At 45.0% G+C, this 15,632-nt stretch overlaps 1 protein-coding gene across 1 annotated transcript; it reads left to right on the top strand.

Moving 5' to 3' along the window:
- Positions 1-8,991: 8,991 nt before the first annotated feature.
- LOC120991012 (paraneoplastic antigen Ma1 homolog) lies at positions 8,992-10,308 on the top strand. The gene has a single exon (XM_040419902.1). The coding sequence runs from the start codon at positions 8,992-8,994 to the stop codon at positions 10,306-10,308; it is 1,317 nt and encodes a 438-aa protein (XP_040275836.1).
- The last annotated feature ends 5,324 nt before the right edge of the window (positions 10,309-15,632 follow it).

Raw genomic sequence — 15,632 nt, 5'->3', positions numbered from 1 at the left:
TTGCTGTATGGGCCGAATTACGTAGTGGTAAAATTTGTTATGTGAAACAGGCTTTTTTTTAAAAAATTTGATGAGTGACTGCTCACCTCCTTTTGCTGTATGGGCCAAATTACATAGTGGTGAAATTTGTTATGTGAAACAGGCTTTTTTTGGGGGAAAATTGATGGGTGATTGTACACACCTTTTGCTGTATGAGCCGAATTACGCAGTGACTGCAAGCCATGTGCGACCCCTCTCATCACTCTCACGCTGTTCTGCACCAGATTTGCCTGGGCGAACGAAGTCACACAGGGGGGAACTTCTCTGTGTCCTTCATCAAGAAATCAAATCCTGGCTTTCTCCAGAACAACTCAAAATCGGAACCATGGTGACAGACAACGGGAAAAACATGGTGTCGCAGCTGTGTGAAGGCGGGCTGAGCCATGCACCCTGCATGGCACACGTGTTCAATCTGGTTGTCAAGTGGTTCCTGAAGTCTTCCACCCATCTGCAAGACATCCTAAAAATGGCCAGGAAACTTGCATGTACTTCATCCAATCGTACACTGCAAAGCACACCTTCCTTGAGCTGCAGCTGAAGATCGGCATCCCCCCAACATATGCAGATATGTGACGTTTCCACCCGGCGGAATTCCACCCTCCATATGTTGGACCAACTATAAGAACAGAGAAAGGATAAAAAAAACTATTTTTTGATGATCCAAGTGGACAGGAGTACTCCCCTGTGTAACTTCGATGTCAGCCAGTGGCAGCTCATGTGTGACACCTGCTGTTTGCTCAGGCCCTTTGAGGAGGCCATGTTATTTGTCAGTCGCCAGGACTACAGGATTAACAATGTCCTTCCACTGCTTCATGTCCTGGAACAGATGCTGGAAAATCTGGCTGGTCAGGGGACTGGCGACGTGGCGCCTACATCTCATGGCTACATGAGCCCTGTGGGGGCTGATCTGGAGGAGGACATTGGAGAACAAACAATGTATAGCGAAATGAGTGGTTTTTCTACACAGGTGACGAGAGGAGAAACAGGAGCAGCCGGAGGAGCAAGAAGGAGATGAGGAAGACGAGGCAGAGGACCCAGGCACATCAGGGCAGTATGCAGTGAAGATAGAGGCAGGGATTCCCTCCAAGTCACATACGCAAATGGCCCGCTGCATGCTCACTTCCTTGGGTACTGACAGCCGAATTGTCACCATTTGGCAGAAGTATGACTCATGACTCTATTTTGTTGGACCCTCGCTACTGTTCCAAAATGGGGGCCTTTTTTACACTCTGAGAGGGAGGACAAACTGAACTTCTATAGAGACATCCTATGTAGTCAGTTTTCCGCTGCCTATCTGTGCCATTATTCATCCTCTCGCAGTTCTGACCGGTGGGCCCTCTGAGCTCTCATTCCACTGCCATGGCTGCTATTGTGGAGTATGTGGCGGGGTAGGAGCAGTACCAGCTCCATCAGCAGCTTGAGTCTAGAGTCGATGATGAGCAGCTTTCTTATCCCACCTAGTGAAGAAACTACTCACCAGCAGCAGCTAGACCTTGAGCAGAACCTGAACCAGCAGGTGGTTGCATACTTGGACAGCACCCTGCCACCCCACAGTGAAAATCCGCTGGACTACTGGGCAGCCAAACTGGATTTGTGGCCGCAACTGGCCGAGTTTGCCCTGGAAAAGCTGTCCTGCCCGGCCAGTAGTGTGGCGTCAGAGCGGGTGTTTAGTGCGGCGGGGGCCATAGTTACCCCAAGGAGAACTCGCCTGTCCACCCAAAATGTGGAGAGACTGACCTTTGCCAAGTTGAATCAGGTGTGGATCATCCAGGATTGCCACCCACCACTGCCTGATACATTAGATAAGATCATCCATGCTGCCTCACCCAAACCTTGATAAAGAGACCGGTTTCTTCTGGCTACCTGCCTCAGCTACTATTCTGATGCTGCCACCTGCCTGATGCCAGACATCTGATGCCAAGTGCTCCTTCTTACACCCACCATCGTCAGCGGGTACTGTTATTGTTACCCACCTCCCCAATCTGTCACCGGGTCACTCTGTGGTCTCCTAATGCTGCTGCCACCTGACCACTCAGGTCTCCTGATGCTGCTGTTGCCACCTCCACACTCTGTCATTGTCCCACTCTGTGGTCTCCTCATGCTGCTGCCACCTCTACACTATGTCACCTTACCACTCTGTGGTATCCTCATGCTGAAGCCACCTCTACACTCTGTCATTGTCCCACTCTGTGGTCTCCTAATGCTGCTGCCACCTCCACACTATGTCACCTTGTCACTCTGTAGTCTCTTCTGCCAACTCACAACTCTGTCTCTGGGCCACTCCATGGTCTCCTCATGCTGCTGCTGCAGCCACCTCCACACTATGTCACCTTGCCAGTCTGTGGCCTCCTCATGCTGCTGCTGCCACCTCCACACTCTGTCATTGTCCCACTCTGTGGTCTCTTAATGCTGCTGCCACCTCCACACTATGTCACCTTGTCACTCTGTGGTCTTTTCATGCTGCTGCCAACTCACGACTCTGTCTCTGGGCTACTCTGTGGTCTATTTATGCTGCTGCCTCCACCTCCACACTCTGTCACTGTGGCACTCTAAGGCCTCCTCATGATGCTGCTGCTGCTACCTCCACACTATGTCACCTTGCCAGTCTGTGGCCTTCTCATGCTGCTGTTGCCACATTCACAGTCTGTCATTGTGCCACTATTGTGCCACTCTGTGGTCTCCTCATGCTGCTGCCACCGCCACAATACGTCACCTTGCCACTCTGTGGTCTCCTCATGCTGCTGCTAACTCAACACTATAATAGTAAAGTATATGACACTTGTGCTGCCGTAAGATGCTCTCTGTAACCGGTGAGTCCACCGGAATTATCGCTGCCTGATATTGAGGGTGAGTGTCCAGCCTGGTCTCACCAGTAGTAATTGTCAAATAGCTAAACCTATTAGTAGAATACCGGAGCTGGCACAGAGCGAATAGGAAGATCATACATATATACAGGATGCTAAGTAGGACATATAGTGATATTACCCTAATAGCTGATGGCAATGTCTCTACCTGTATTGATGGACGATCATTCAGCAGTGTAGTCCCGTTATTCCAAGCAGCGCTGTGCAGATCTTAACAGAACGCTTATGGCTCTTACTTACACTTTGCGTGCTGCTCCGGCCGGTAACAAGGGCACGTGTGGAGGAGCCTGCAGGGATGAGTCCAGGGGCGTCTTCGTGTGACGTCACAACTTCGCTCTGGGTGCCTCCAAAGGACAATTTTCCATTCAACGCGTTTCTGAACCTACGGGTTCCTTCGTCGGGGATGATTCATGTTACGAGTCCTGTGGATTAAATAGGCTTCCTGTTCCCATAGTGATTCCTGCAGTATTTACTTGGATTAATGGGGACATTCTACCACTTTCTGTAGATCATCCTAACCAGTTATTACATATGATCCGTATCTTTATTTAAATGCAAATGATTCGATCTCCTGATTTAGACCCTTTGGCGCTAGGCTGTTTAGTCTGAAAATCCACTTGCTTTCGCAGCGTGACATTTGTTGAATATAATTCCCACCCCTCACATCCATTTTAACCCTTTCAATGCCGCCAAACAGTGAGCCTGCATAGAAACTACCATGAAATTCAGTATAATGTTTAGACAATGGGTGTCCATTAAATTTTTTATTAATGTTGTTAATATGTTCGGTAATTCTAATCCTCATCAGGCGTTTAGTCCTACCCACATAGATTTTCTGACAGGGGCATTTATTAAAATATATTACCCCCTTTGTGTCACAAGTGATGTAATTTCTATTTGTGTAAGTGGTTAGATCGTCTCCTATCTCCAGAACGGGATTATACTGATTGGTCACCCTACAATTTTTACACATTTTACAGGGGAAAAAACCTTTCTTCATTCCATTTTTCTTGATCTTATTTCTGTCATTCTGATCAATTTTGACAGATAGAGCTATCAGATTTGCTAAATTCCGAGCTTTTCTAAAAATAAAAGGTTGGTGCTTTCAGGATTCTTTCCCCTATTAATTTATCCTGTTTTAGGATATCCCAATGTCTCCTACCCGTCCATTTAAGGACCCTAATTCCTTCACTGTATCTAGTTATAATTGGGACTTTCAGCGGAGTATTATTATTTTCATTTGTATTTTTATTTATATTTATATTCTTTACTCCCTCACTCATTGGTGCTGGGGATTCATGTTAATTCCTATTAATTAGTTTTTTTTTTAGTACAGTAGTTCAATACGATCTATCCTTTTTACTTCCTCCACAGTTGGTTCTAGATCAATTAATTTATAGCCTTTTTCAATAAATTTTCTATTTAGCTCTGCCGTTTCCTCCTCACAATGTGCCATATTGCTGCAGTTTCTGCTAGTCCTAATATACTGGCTCCTGGGAATATTTGTCAGCCAGGTTGACAAATGGCAGCTTTCCAACGGTATAAAACTGTTACAATCTGTGGGTTTATGAAATGTTCTCGTTTGTATTTGGCCATTCTCTATAAAGATTGTTAGGTCCAAAAAATGTATCTGTTGCTGACTCCAGGTTGATATAAATTGCAAATAAAATTCATTTTTATTAAAATTATCAAAAAATTTATTCAAACGAGATTCCTCTCCCTTCCAAATAAAAACCACATCATCAATGAATCTTTTCCAGAGGACTAGATCTGCACCGAACTCGCCTGTAGGGTAGATGGTAGACTCCTCCCACCTCCCCACGTACAGATTTGCGAAACTCGGTGCGAATCGAGTCCCCATAGCGGTCCCCCACGTCTGGAGGTAAAATTAATTTTCATATTTAAATTTTGGGGGCACCCAGAGCGAAGTTGTGACGTCACACGAAGATGCCCCTGGACTCATCCCTGCAGGCTCCTCCACGCGTGCGCTAGTTACCGGCCGGAGCAGCGTGCAAAGTGTGAGTAAGAGCCAGAAGCGTTCTGTTAAGATCTGCACAGCGCTGCTTGGAATAACGGAACTACACTGCTGAATGATCGTCCATCAATACAGGTAGAGACATTGCCATCAGCTATTAGGGTAATATCACTATATGTCCTACTTAGCATCCTGTATATATGTATGATCTTCCTATTCTCTCTGTGCAAGCGCCGGTATTCTAATAGGTTTAGCTATTTGTAACTCAACACTATGTCAATGCAATCCATCAGCAGTGGCCGTGCTTGCACGCTATAGAAATAACAGCCTAAAGTGCCAGCCTAGGCCACCAGAGAGGCTGGCACTTTATCCTATAGTGTGCCTGCATGGCCAACGCTGATGGATTGTAGAGTGGTCGTAACCATGGAAACAAGCAGCGTATAATGTGATGGAAAAATGAATCCAGCCAGCAAAGGAAGCAATAGGGACATTAACAATATATTAGTAGGTGGCTTATATTAACTTTCTCTACATGATAAATGACACTGGCTGAAGTGACACAACCCCTTTAAGGATAAGCTAATACATTTGTAATGAACTGGGTTTGTTATGAATTTCCCAAAAATTTGTCTGAAGCTTTTCAGGTTTGCTTCAGATGAATCCAGTAAAACGGTGTGCAGCACCATTTTACTGCACATGTCGGTGGGAAAAATCATGAGGGAGGAAGAAAAAGGATGCTCACATGACCCTGGGAGGAAGTGGGAGAGGGAGGGCTTGCCCTGAGTGTCTCAGAGACTGAAAAAGCGCCTCATCAGCCAATTAGGTATGGCAGCAGGCAGGGATGCATATGAAGAGCAAGCAGATGTTATTCTGTGTTGAGCTGTTAATGAGGGTGGATGGGTCTATGCAGTGTCAGACCGAAAACCATCTTACACAATATGTCAATTTAGAGACAGAATAGAAACACTTAAAAGGGGTTATCCAATTTCACAAACAGCACCCCCATGTGCCGGGCCCCTCCAGGTAATACCCTTACCCCGCTCCCTGCGCAGCTCCTGGTCCCTGCACCGCCGCTGTTGCTTCTCCCTGTACATGTATGAAAGCATTTAGTGTCAGGGGGAGCAGCCAATTGCAGGTGGGGACGGAGACGAGCCTCCCTAGCGTCACCCGCGATGCTAGGGAGGCGGCTCGTCCCTGTCCCCGCCTGCCATTGGCTGCTTACTCCTGACACCAGATGTCTTCAGTGGTGACACCAGATGTGCAGCAGTGGTGGTGCAAGGACCAGGAGCGGCGAAGGGAGTGGGTAAGTATATTACCTGTGAGGGGCCCAGCACATGGGGGGCTGTTTGTTAAATTGGATAACCCTTTTAATTTTGTAAAATACTAGGGGCTGTTTCAGGGAATGAGCGGTTGAGAGGCTAAGTGGTACGCAGTTAGTGCTTAATAATACAGCTGCTGCAGAACCTCACTGAAGTAGTTCTGCACTACAAAAACCAGCCACCTGAAAAAAAAATAAAAAAAAAATAAGGCTACTTTCACACTTGCGGCAGAGAGATCCAGCAAGCAGTTCCGTCGCCGGAACTGCCTGCCGGATCAGACAAAACGTATGCCAACTGATTGCGTTAGTAAGACTGATCAGGATCCTGATCAGTCTTAAAAATGCCTAATCAGTCGAAAAAATGCATTGAAATGCCGGATCCGTCTTTCCGGTGTCATCCGGCAAAAACGGATCCGGCATTTATTTTTTTCACCTTTTTTTCAGTCTGCGCATGCGCAGACCGGAAGGACGGATCCGGCATTCCGGTATTCTGAATGCCGGATCCGGCATTAATACATTCCTAGGGGAAAAAATGACGGATCCGGCATTCAGGCAAGTCTTCAGTTTTTTTCGCCGGAGATAAAACCGTAGCATGCTGCGGTTTTCTCTTTTGCCTGATCAGTCAAAACGACTGAACTGAAGACATCCTGATGCATCCTGAACGGATTGCTCTCCATTCAGAATGCATGGGGATATGCCTGATCAGTTCTTTTCCGGTATAGAGCCCCTGTGACTGAACTCTATGCCGGAAAAGAAAAACGCAAGTGTGAAAGTACCCTAACAGAGACACAGCAGTTTTTTTTTTTTTAAAAACTCAAGTTTTTATAAATTACTATTGCCAATTCAGCACCCCCAATATCATGTTACCACTCAGCAATTGCACATTTTTATTTCAGTGCATTATATCTGTCAGGTGTTATTAAAAGTGTTGCATTATAGCAAAAACATCTTATGGCAATAACATCATTGTTATACGAGTGAACTTAGATGCAAATTATATTGTAGATCTACATTTTACTGTTTGTCCTAAATTGTTATACATTGGTGTTGTGGGCAGGAAATTATTCACATTATAAGTTTTCAGCTGCCGCAGGAACTCATAGCAGTCACCTGCAAGAAAAAAAAATATTTTTCTTTCTCATTTTAACAGAGACAGCTATTTTTTGCTCAAAAGCTCAATTTGATACATCTTATTATTATTATTATTGCCAGCACAGCACCCAAATAGCATTTTGCTGTACTGAGCAATTATACATTTATTTTTCAGTGCATTATACTGTATCTGTCCGGTGTTATTAAACAAGTTGCATTATAGTACAAGCATTTTACAGCAATAAGGCTACTTTTATACAAGTGAACTTAGTTGTAAATTACACCGTAGACAGAAATTGTACTGCCTGTCCTGACTTGTTATACATTGGTGTTTTGGGTAGGAGATGAATCACTTTACAAGTTTGCAATGTGTGTCTTATAGTTTGAAAAAAGTCTGTTTTGACTTAGTGTTATAACATGCAAATAACACACTATATGTAACACCCCATAGCTTTTTGTGCAATGATGATGTTTAATGCTAAACCTTTTCTTTTCTTTCCCTCATTAGTTGCAGTGCACAGTTATGCCCACTAGGGGTGTACTTAGAAAAGATTGCTGTGTCACACTAGGAACCAAGTTTGGAGAGGACAGTTCCTGAGGGGGAGGGTTTTGTTGGATGTGTGAGGAAGGTTGAAAAAGGATGCTGTGGATACAGTTCAAGAGAGAGTTACTGGATTGTCTGGCCAGACAGAAGATCAAGCTGTATACTGCACTGGGACCAGAGAGAGAGTGGATTGTTTCTTGGAAGGAGAAAGACTAAATGGTAGTGAGTTGCTGGCATTTTCTGCTCTCAGAGGTAACAGATCTGCACACCATACTAAAGTATTATGAACATTGCATCCAGGAGAGTGTGAGATCAACACAAACTAATACCCTGCATTCACCTCCAGCTGCATTGATATAAGCTGTGTATCTGGAAGACACTGTGTGGACTCTCCTAATGTATATTTCTCATGCTGATATTGAAATCTTCACAAGGCAAATGCTTAAGAGCCTAAGGACCCCCGTTCTGAATCATATAGCTTAGTAAAGTGCAGGGAATCATAGGTTCTGGACTTGGACACCAGTTAAGGATTTTCCTACACAAGTGAGCTACACTGTCCACCATTGCTATAAATATTTAACCGAGAAGACGGGCCCCAACGCATGCAGCTGCCAACTATTTTCTTTTTTTCTTTTCTGCTAACGCTGGGACTATATTTGTGTTTCCTTTGGGTATATTTAAGCGTTGGAAGCCTTCTACAGGGTTTAATATACTCAGCTGTTGTATTTTCATTTGATTAGAGTCAATATCTAACATTTGTTTTACTCTCATCATTTGCAGTGAAACTTGTTATAGAGACACCCTGTGGAGAAAAGTGTAATTGATTGAGATTTTTGTGTAAGAAGCTGTTTGACCGCGCATTGCATTTAATACTGCAGTAATTTTATAACTAGTAATATTCTGTGCAAGTTTGACTGCTTACCATTATTTTGTTTAGGGTCACATTGTTGAAAATAAACGGGCCCATTGTTCATATAAACTGTGTCTGAGTATTGGGGAAGAAAAAGGGAGTTCACCAGAGCAAAGAGAGATCTGAACCTACTATTCCACTTCTAAGGTACACCCACGGGTGCGCTACATTTGGGGGCTCGTCCGGGATTCCATTTCAGACCATAACTCTGTTTCCCTTTTTTTTTTTAAGCACAGTAAAGACAACAAAATGGATTCAAAGTTAGTCACTGAGTGGTGTCAGACCTGTAGAGTGGACTTAGACAAAGCACTTGCATTAATAGTCCCCAGTACTGAAATGTCCCGCCGTCAGCTTTATGATTTGATGGAAAAGATTATCCCAGGAGAACATTGTTTAATTAGAGATATCAAAGTAAATAGGGACACAGAAGAGGAGAGGACCAATGTTCTGTTTGAGTGGGAGACACCAGTGTCAGCGTTAGATTTCCCTGAGGACTTTGAATTTGGGAAAGAGGGACTCAAAGCTAGATTGGTTCGACCAGAGTTTTTGCCTGGAAACAAGTCAGTAGATGCAAATGACATGGTCACCACCTCTGGGTTAGTACAAGCACTGACCGAAGTAATGAGTAAATGTGCGACTCTGGGCCAGAAATCTTTGGCATCTGAATACCGCAAGTTAAAGTTCTTCTCAGGGACTCAGCCCACACCAAATGGGGAGGAGGAGTTTGAACCCTGGCTGGATCAAGTGCTTCAAGTAATAGAAGAATGGAATGTGTCGGAAGCTGTTAAGAAACAGCGAGTTGCCGAAAGTCTCAAAGGGGCGGCCGCAGAAGTGATCAGAAATCTAAGACTGAGCAAAAGGGCCTGCTCTGCTAGAGACTACTTGAACGCTTTACAAGATGTTTTTGGGCGAACTGAGACAGTGGAGGAGCTTCAATATAAGTTCACGCATACCTATCAGACGGAGGGGGAGAAATTGTCCCAGTATATTAGGCGGTTGGATCGAATTCTTCATCAACTAATGCTCAAGAAGGGGATAAACTCAGACCAAGTAGATCAGAAAAGAGTTCAGCAGATATTTCAGGGTGCATTGCCTCTAGATCCCATCATGATAAAAATGCGGGCACAAACAAACCAGACACCTTTAATGTATCATCAGTTGGTGAAAGCTGTCAGAGAGGAAGAAGCTGTATTGGAAGAGAGGAGCTCCTCTCAGGTACAAACAGGAGCAATGGTTCACAGCGCCTCTAGTTCCGAAGCATCACAGATACAGTCACAAGTGGCCACATTAGCAGATGCAATAACACAGATTGTCAAGACAGTAGAGGGGCTACAGAAGACAGTCAAGACACTAGCAGAAGAGAAGCAAACAGAGGCAGCATCCACAGGTATGGCAGTCAGAAGAGAATTGAATGCAGTCAGATCAAGAGCATTTGTTGGATTCTGTTACCGATGTGGAGAGACAGGACACATGAGACGGAGATGTCCGAATCCTGAGAATCTAAGGAGAGTAAATGAAATGTTTTTGGCGAACTCGACGCAGGGAAACTTCAGAGGGCCTCAGTGAAGGAGCCAACTGTGTGCCCAAGTTTAAAGCGCTCCATAAATAACACCATGAAGGAAAGAACCCCTGCCTCGAATTCTTCGCCCATTTACATTTCAGATGACAGAAGACTAACACGGCCTGATTCTTTGAAGGAGAGAGCAAAAGTTTTAGGACTACCATCTACCGCTCATCAGCATGCCGACTGTAAGGCAGTGGAAAGAACAAGGAATGAGAAGCTGCCAGCTGGTCTAATTGGGCCGTCCCCTCTAGTGCCAATTAAAATAGAAGGAATCTATAGCAAAGCTTTGTTGGACACTGGGGCTCAGGTTACTATTTTATTCAGAGACTTTTATCAGAAGCAACTGAAACACTTGCCGCTTCAAAGACTGGAAGATCTGGAGATTTGGGGTCTGAGCGACACAAAGTTCCCATATGATGGCTACGTCTCACTCAAGTTAGAGTTCCCTACCTCAGTGGTGGGGATCAGCGAAGAAGTTAACACTCTAGCTGTTGTGTGCCCAAGACCTAAAGAGAAGGGAGAAGCTGCCATGTTGGTTGGGACAAATACAGATTTTATTCGGAGATTGTTGAGACCACAGTTGGCTGAGAATTGTCTTTCACTTCACCCATTCTTAAAACCAGTGTACTATGCTTTGAAAAAGGAGAAGATCAACCCAAAAGAAGAGATTGGGCATGTTTGGTCCCCTTCCGGAAGAGAACATGTCATTCAACCAGGAAGAATAACTTGTCTAAGGGCAAAGGTGAGGATGTGTGGAAAGGCAACTACCTCCCACTTCATGACGGAGATGGGCTCAGAAATAGAATTGCCACCTGGTCTGGAGTTAATACCAGAGGTCTGGCCAGCTGACAAATTGAAGCACCCGCATGATACCTTGTCAGTGGGGTTGAAGAACAAGGGGAGCACTCCCATTATCCTTCGCTCTCAAGTCCGTCTGGGAAATGTATATGCTGCCACTCCTTTGCCTCCAAGTGATAACGTCAATATAGATGAACTGAACCTGGAAGATGTTGACTTAGGAGGTGGTATCTTGCCACCAGAATGGATGGTTCGAATTAAAGAGATGCTAAAGCAAAAGAAGAACTGTTTTTCTGCAGGTGAATATGACATAGGTCGTTCTAAGAGTGCAATGCATAGCATCAGGCTGATGGAAGATCGGCCCTTCAGGGAACGCTCACGAAGAGTTGCTCCGGGAGATTTGGAGGACCTACGACAGCACTTGATGGAACTGAAAGCCGCTGGGGTGATTCAGGAGTCCAGAAGCCCTTATGCCTCCCCCATTGTGGTTGTCAGAAAAAAAAATGGATCAATACGCATGTGCGTTGACTACCGCACTTTGAATCAGCGAACCATCCCTGATCAATACACCACCCCACGGATAGAGGATGCACTTAATTGTTTGGTGGGCAGCAAATGGTTCAGTGTGTTAGATCTGAGGAGTGGATACTACCAAATTCCAATGGATCCTACAGATAGAGAAAAGACTGCATTCATCACTCCTCTGGGGTTCTTTGAGTTCAATGACATGCCCCAAGGCCTATCAAACGCACCAGCAACTTTTCAGCGGCTCATGGAAAGAACAGTTGGAGATATGCATCTTCTTGAAGTACTTGTCTACCTGGATGACATCATTGTCTTCGGGAAAACTTTAGAAGAGCATGAGGCAAGGCTAAGGAAAGTGTTGGATAGGATTGAAAAAGAAGGATTGAAACTATCCTTAGACAAATGCAAATTTTTCCAGCCATCAGTGACATATGTCGGACACGTGGTGTCTGCAGAGGGGATAGCAACAGATCCCAGCAAAGTTGAAGCAGTGACATCTTGGCCTAAGCCCCGAACCATCACAGAGTTGCGCTCTTTTCTTGGGTTCTGTAGCTATTATAGAAGATTTGTACAAGGGTTTGCCAAGACAGCCCGACCCCTAAACCAACTGCTTCAAAGTAATGTGGATCTCACTGACTCAGATGAAGGTTTCAAGTTGAAGAAAGTGAGGGGATCAAGAGGGCCTAAAGAGTGTATTGAGGGCCGCTGGACCTCTGAGTGTGATGAAGCATTTGAAGAGCTCAAACATTGTCTTACTCATGCTCCAGTGCTAGCCTATGCTGACTCGACTAAGCCCTATACACTCCATGTAGATGCTAGCAGAGAAGGTCTGGGAGGAGTTCTCTATCAAGAGCAAGACAAGGGGCTGAGGCCTGTGGCTTTCATTAGCAGAAGTCTATCCCCCACAGAAAAGAACTATCCAGCCCACAAATTGGAATTTCTTGCCTTAAAATGGGCTGTAGTGGATAAACTGCATGACTACCTTTATGGGGCTGAGTTCGAAGTTCAGACAGACAATAATCCTTTGACTTACATACAGACTACTGCAAAGTTGGATGCCACTGGACATAGATGGATGGCTGCTCTGTCCAACTACAATTTCAGTCTGAAGTATCGTCCGGGCACACAGAATGGAGATGCTGATGGTCTATCCCGTAGACCTCATGAAGATTTACACCCTGATAATGAATGGGTAGAAATACCTGCACCAGGAGTGAGAGCTATGTGCCAATTTTCAACAGTCCAGTCGAGAAGTGAGTGTTGTGCCCAGAGCCTAGTTCTACCAGCCGAAAGTCTACCTTCATCCTTTTGCAATCCAGTCACTCTGCAGGCTTCTTCATTACCAGTTTTGAGCCACAGTGATTTCAGAAGAGATCAGAAGGAAGATCCTTTAGGAAAACTAGCAGTGGCAGCCTTAGAGAAGAACCAAGTTGACATTCTTCGTACAGATGCCCACCCAATGGCGAGGCTGTTGGTCAAAGAGTGGGACCGGTTGCAAATACGAAGTGGACTTGTATACAGGAGGGCCCCAAGTACCGTCAATAGTGAAAAATGGCAGTTATTACTCCCCCAGAAGTACAAGGAGACAGTACTTTGTGCGTTACATGATGAACATGGCCATCTGGGTTATGACAGAACTTTGGGGCTCGTGAGAGACAGATTTTACTGGCCATGTATGAAGCAAGACATAGAAGACTATTGCCGTTCCTGTTTGTGTTGTATTCAAAGAAAGACGTTGCCCACAAGAGCTGCTCCCTTGGGACAGTTAGAGAGTGGAGGACCATTAGAACTTGTATGCATAGACTTTCTCAGTATTGAACCTGACGAAGGGGGAATTAGCAACGTGTTGGTTGTGACAGACCATTATACCAGATACGCTCAGGCATTCCCTGCTCGTGATCAGAAAGCTCTCACAGTGGCTAAACTGCTTGTTGAAAAGTTCTTTGTCCATTATGGTCTACCAAAGAGAATTCATTCTGACCAGGGGCGTGATTTTGAGAGCAAACTTGTAAAAGAACTACTGACACTTTTGGGGGTGCAGAAGAGTCGCACCACCCCATATCATCCGCAAGGGGATGCCCAGCCTGAACGCTTCAACAGGACTTTACTTGACATGCTGGGGACTTTGTCTATTGAAAAAAAGAGTCATTGGAGTAGACATGTGGCAACAGTGGTGCATGCCTATAACAGTACAAAAAATGATGCCACAGGGTTCTCGCCTTACTTTTTAATGTTTGGGCGAGAGGCTCGTCTCCCTGTCGATCTGACATTTGGAGTCTCTGCTGATGACACTCCGGTGAACTCTCACACTAGCTATGTGGAGAGACTCAAGAAAGGTCTTAAGCAAGCGTATGAGTTGGCTGAAATCTCTTCAGGACTGCGACATCAACAGAATAAGGCTCGCTATGACAAGAAAGTGAAAGCACATGATCTTCAGCCAGGGGACCGAGTTCTTTTGAGGAATGTGGGCCTGCAAGGCAAGCACAAATTAGCAAATCGATGGGGTTCTGATCGCTACATAATCTGCTCCCAACTACCAAACATTCCAGTCTACCAGGTTCGCCCTGAAGGAAAGGAAGGACCAATTAAGACTTGGCATCGCAACAACCTGATGCCCCTAGCAGAAACTGTGAGGATAATAAATTCTGAACCCAAACGTGTACAAGGAAAATCAAATTCAAGGCGGTCCAGCAGACTGCAGAGAAAAGGAGAGACTACTCCGTCAGCTGAAGAACCAGTGACCCCCCTTGATGGGGAAGAAGACAGTGATAGTGAGTGGGGTATAGATGGACTTTTCTATGATAGTATGTACAACCCCATTGAAAGCGATCTGAATGCTAATGCTCTAGAGTTCGTCCCTTGTCAAGTTGACCAATCCAAAACAGGCATTCGTCTGGAGGGTTCTTTGGCCCTGAATGAGCAACAAAATGAGAGTTTTCCCCTGCCTACTATGGACAATGACCTTTTGTTTGCTGTCAATTCAAGTGTGGGTGACTCCCAGGTTACTCCAGAAATAGAGGACGTGACTACTGCAGAAACAAAGTGTGAGTGTGTCAATGATGCACCACCTGTTGAAGCATGCTCCCCAGTCAACACCTCTGAACTAAGGCCACCCAGACAGATAAGGCCTCCACAGAGACTCACATATGACACTATGGGAAATAGTACTCAAGAACCTGTGAGCACTGCACATCGAGGAGTCTACGCTCATGTTCCCTTTGCTCTTTGCTCCAAAGGTGACCCTCTCCCCACAATAATGTGTACTAATGACACTCCATGGTGGAATGTCCCATTTGACTACAGTGGCAATGTTCAGTTAGTTGTACACTAAACGAAAAAACAAAAACAAAAAAAGAAAACGTTAGATTTGAGCCATTCTTTGGGAGGACCCAAGACATTTTAAGTGGGGGGAGAGTGTAACACCCCATAGCTTTTTGTGCAATGATGATGTTTAATGCTAAACCTTTTCTTTTCTTTCCCTCATTAGTTGCAGTGCACAGTTATGCCCACTAGGGGTGTACTTAGAAAAGATTGCTGTGTCACACTAGGAACCAAGTTTGGAGAGGACAGTTCCTGAGGGGGAGGGTTTTGTTGGATGTGTGAGGAAGGTTGAAAAAGGATGCTGTGGATACAGTTCAAGAGAGAGTTACTGGATTGTCTGGCCAGACAGAAGATCAAGCTGTATACTGCACTGGGACCAGAGAGAGAGTGGATTGTTTCTTGGAAGGAGAAAGACTAAATGGTAGTGAGTTGCTGGCATTTTCTGCTCTCAGAGGTAACAGATCTGCACACCATACTAAAGTATTATGAACATTGCATCCAGGAGAGTGTGAGATCAACACAAACTAATACCCTGCATTCACCTCCAGCTGCATTGATATAAGCTGTGTATCTGGAAGACACTGTGTGGACTCTCCTAATGTATATTTCTCATGCTGATATTGAAATCTTCACAAGGCAAATGCTTAAGAGCCTAAGGACCCCGTTCTGAATCATATAGCTT

This window comes from Bufo bufo, chromosome 2 (genome assembly GCF_905171765.1).
Source record: "Bufo bufo chromosome 2, aBufBuf1.1, whole genome shotgun sequence".
In the NCBI taxonomy this organism is placed as follows: domain Eukaryota; kingdom Metazoa; phylum Chordata; class Amphibia; order Anura; family Bufonidae; genus Bufo; species Bufo bufo.
The sequence above is the reverse complement of the archived record's forward strand: the minus strand, read 5'-3'. Positions and strand labels throughout refer to the sequence as shown.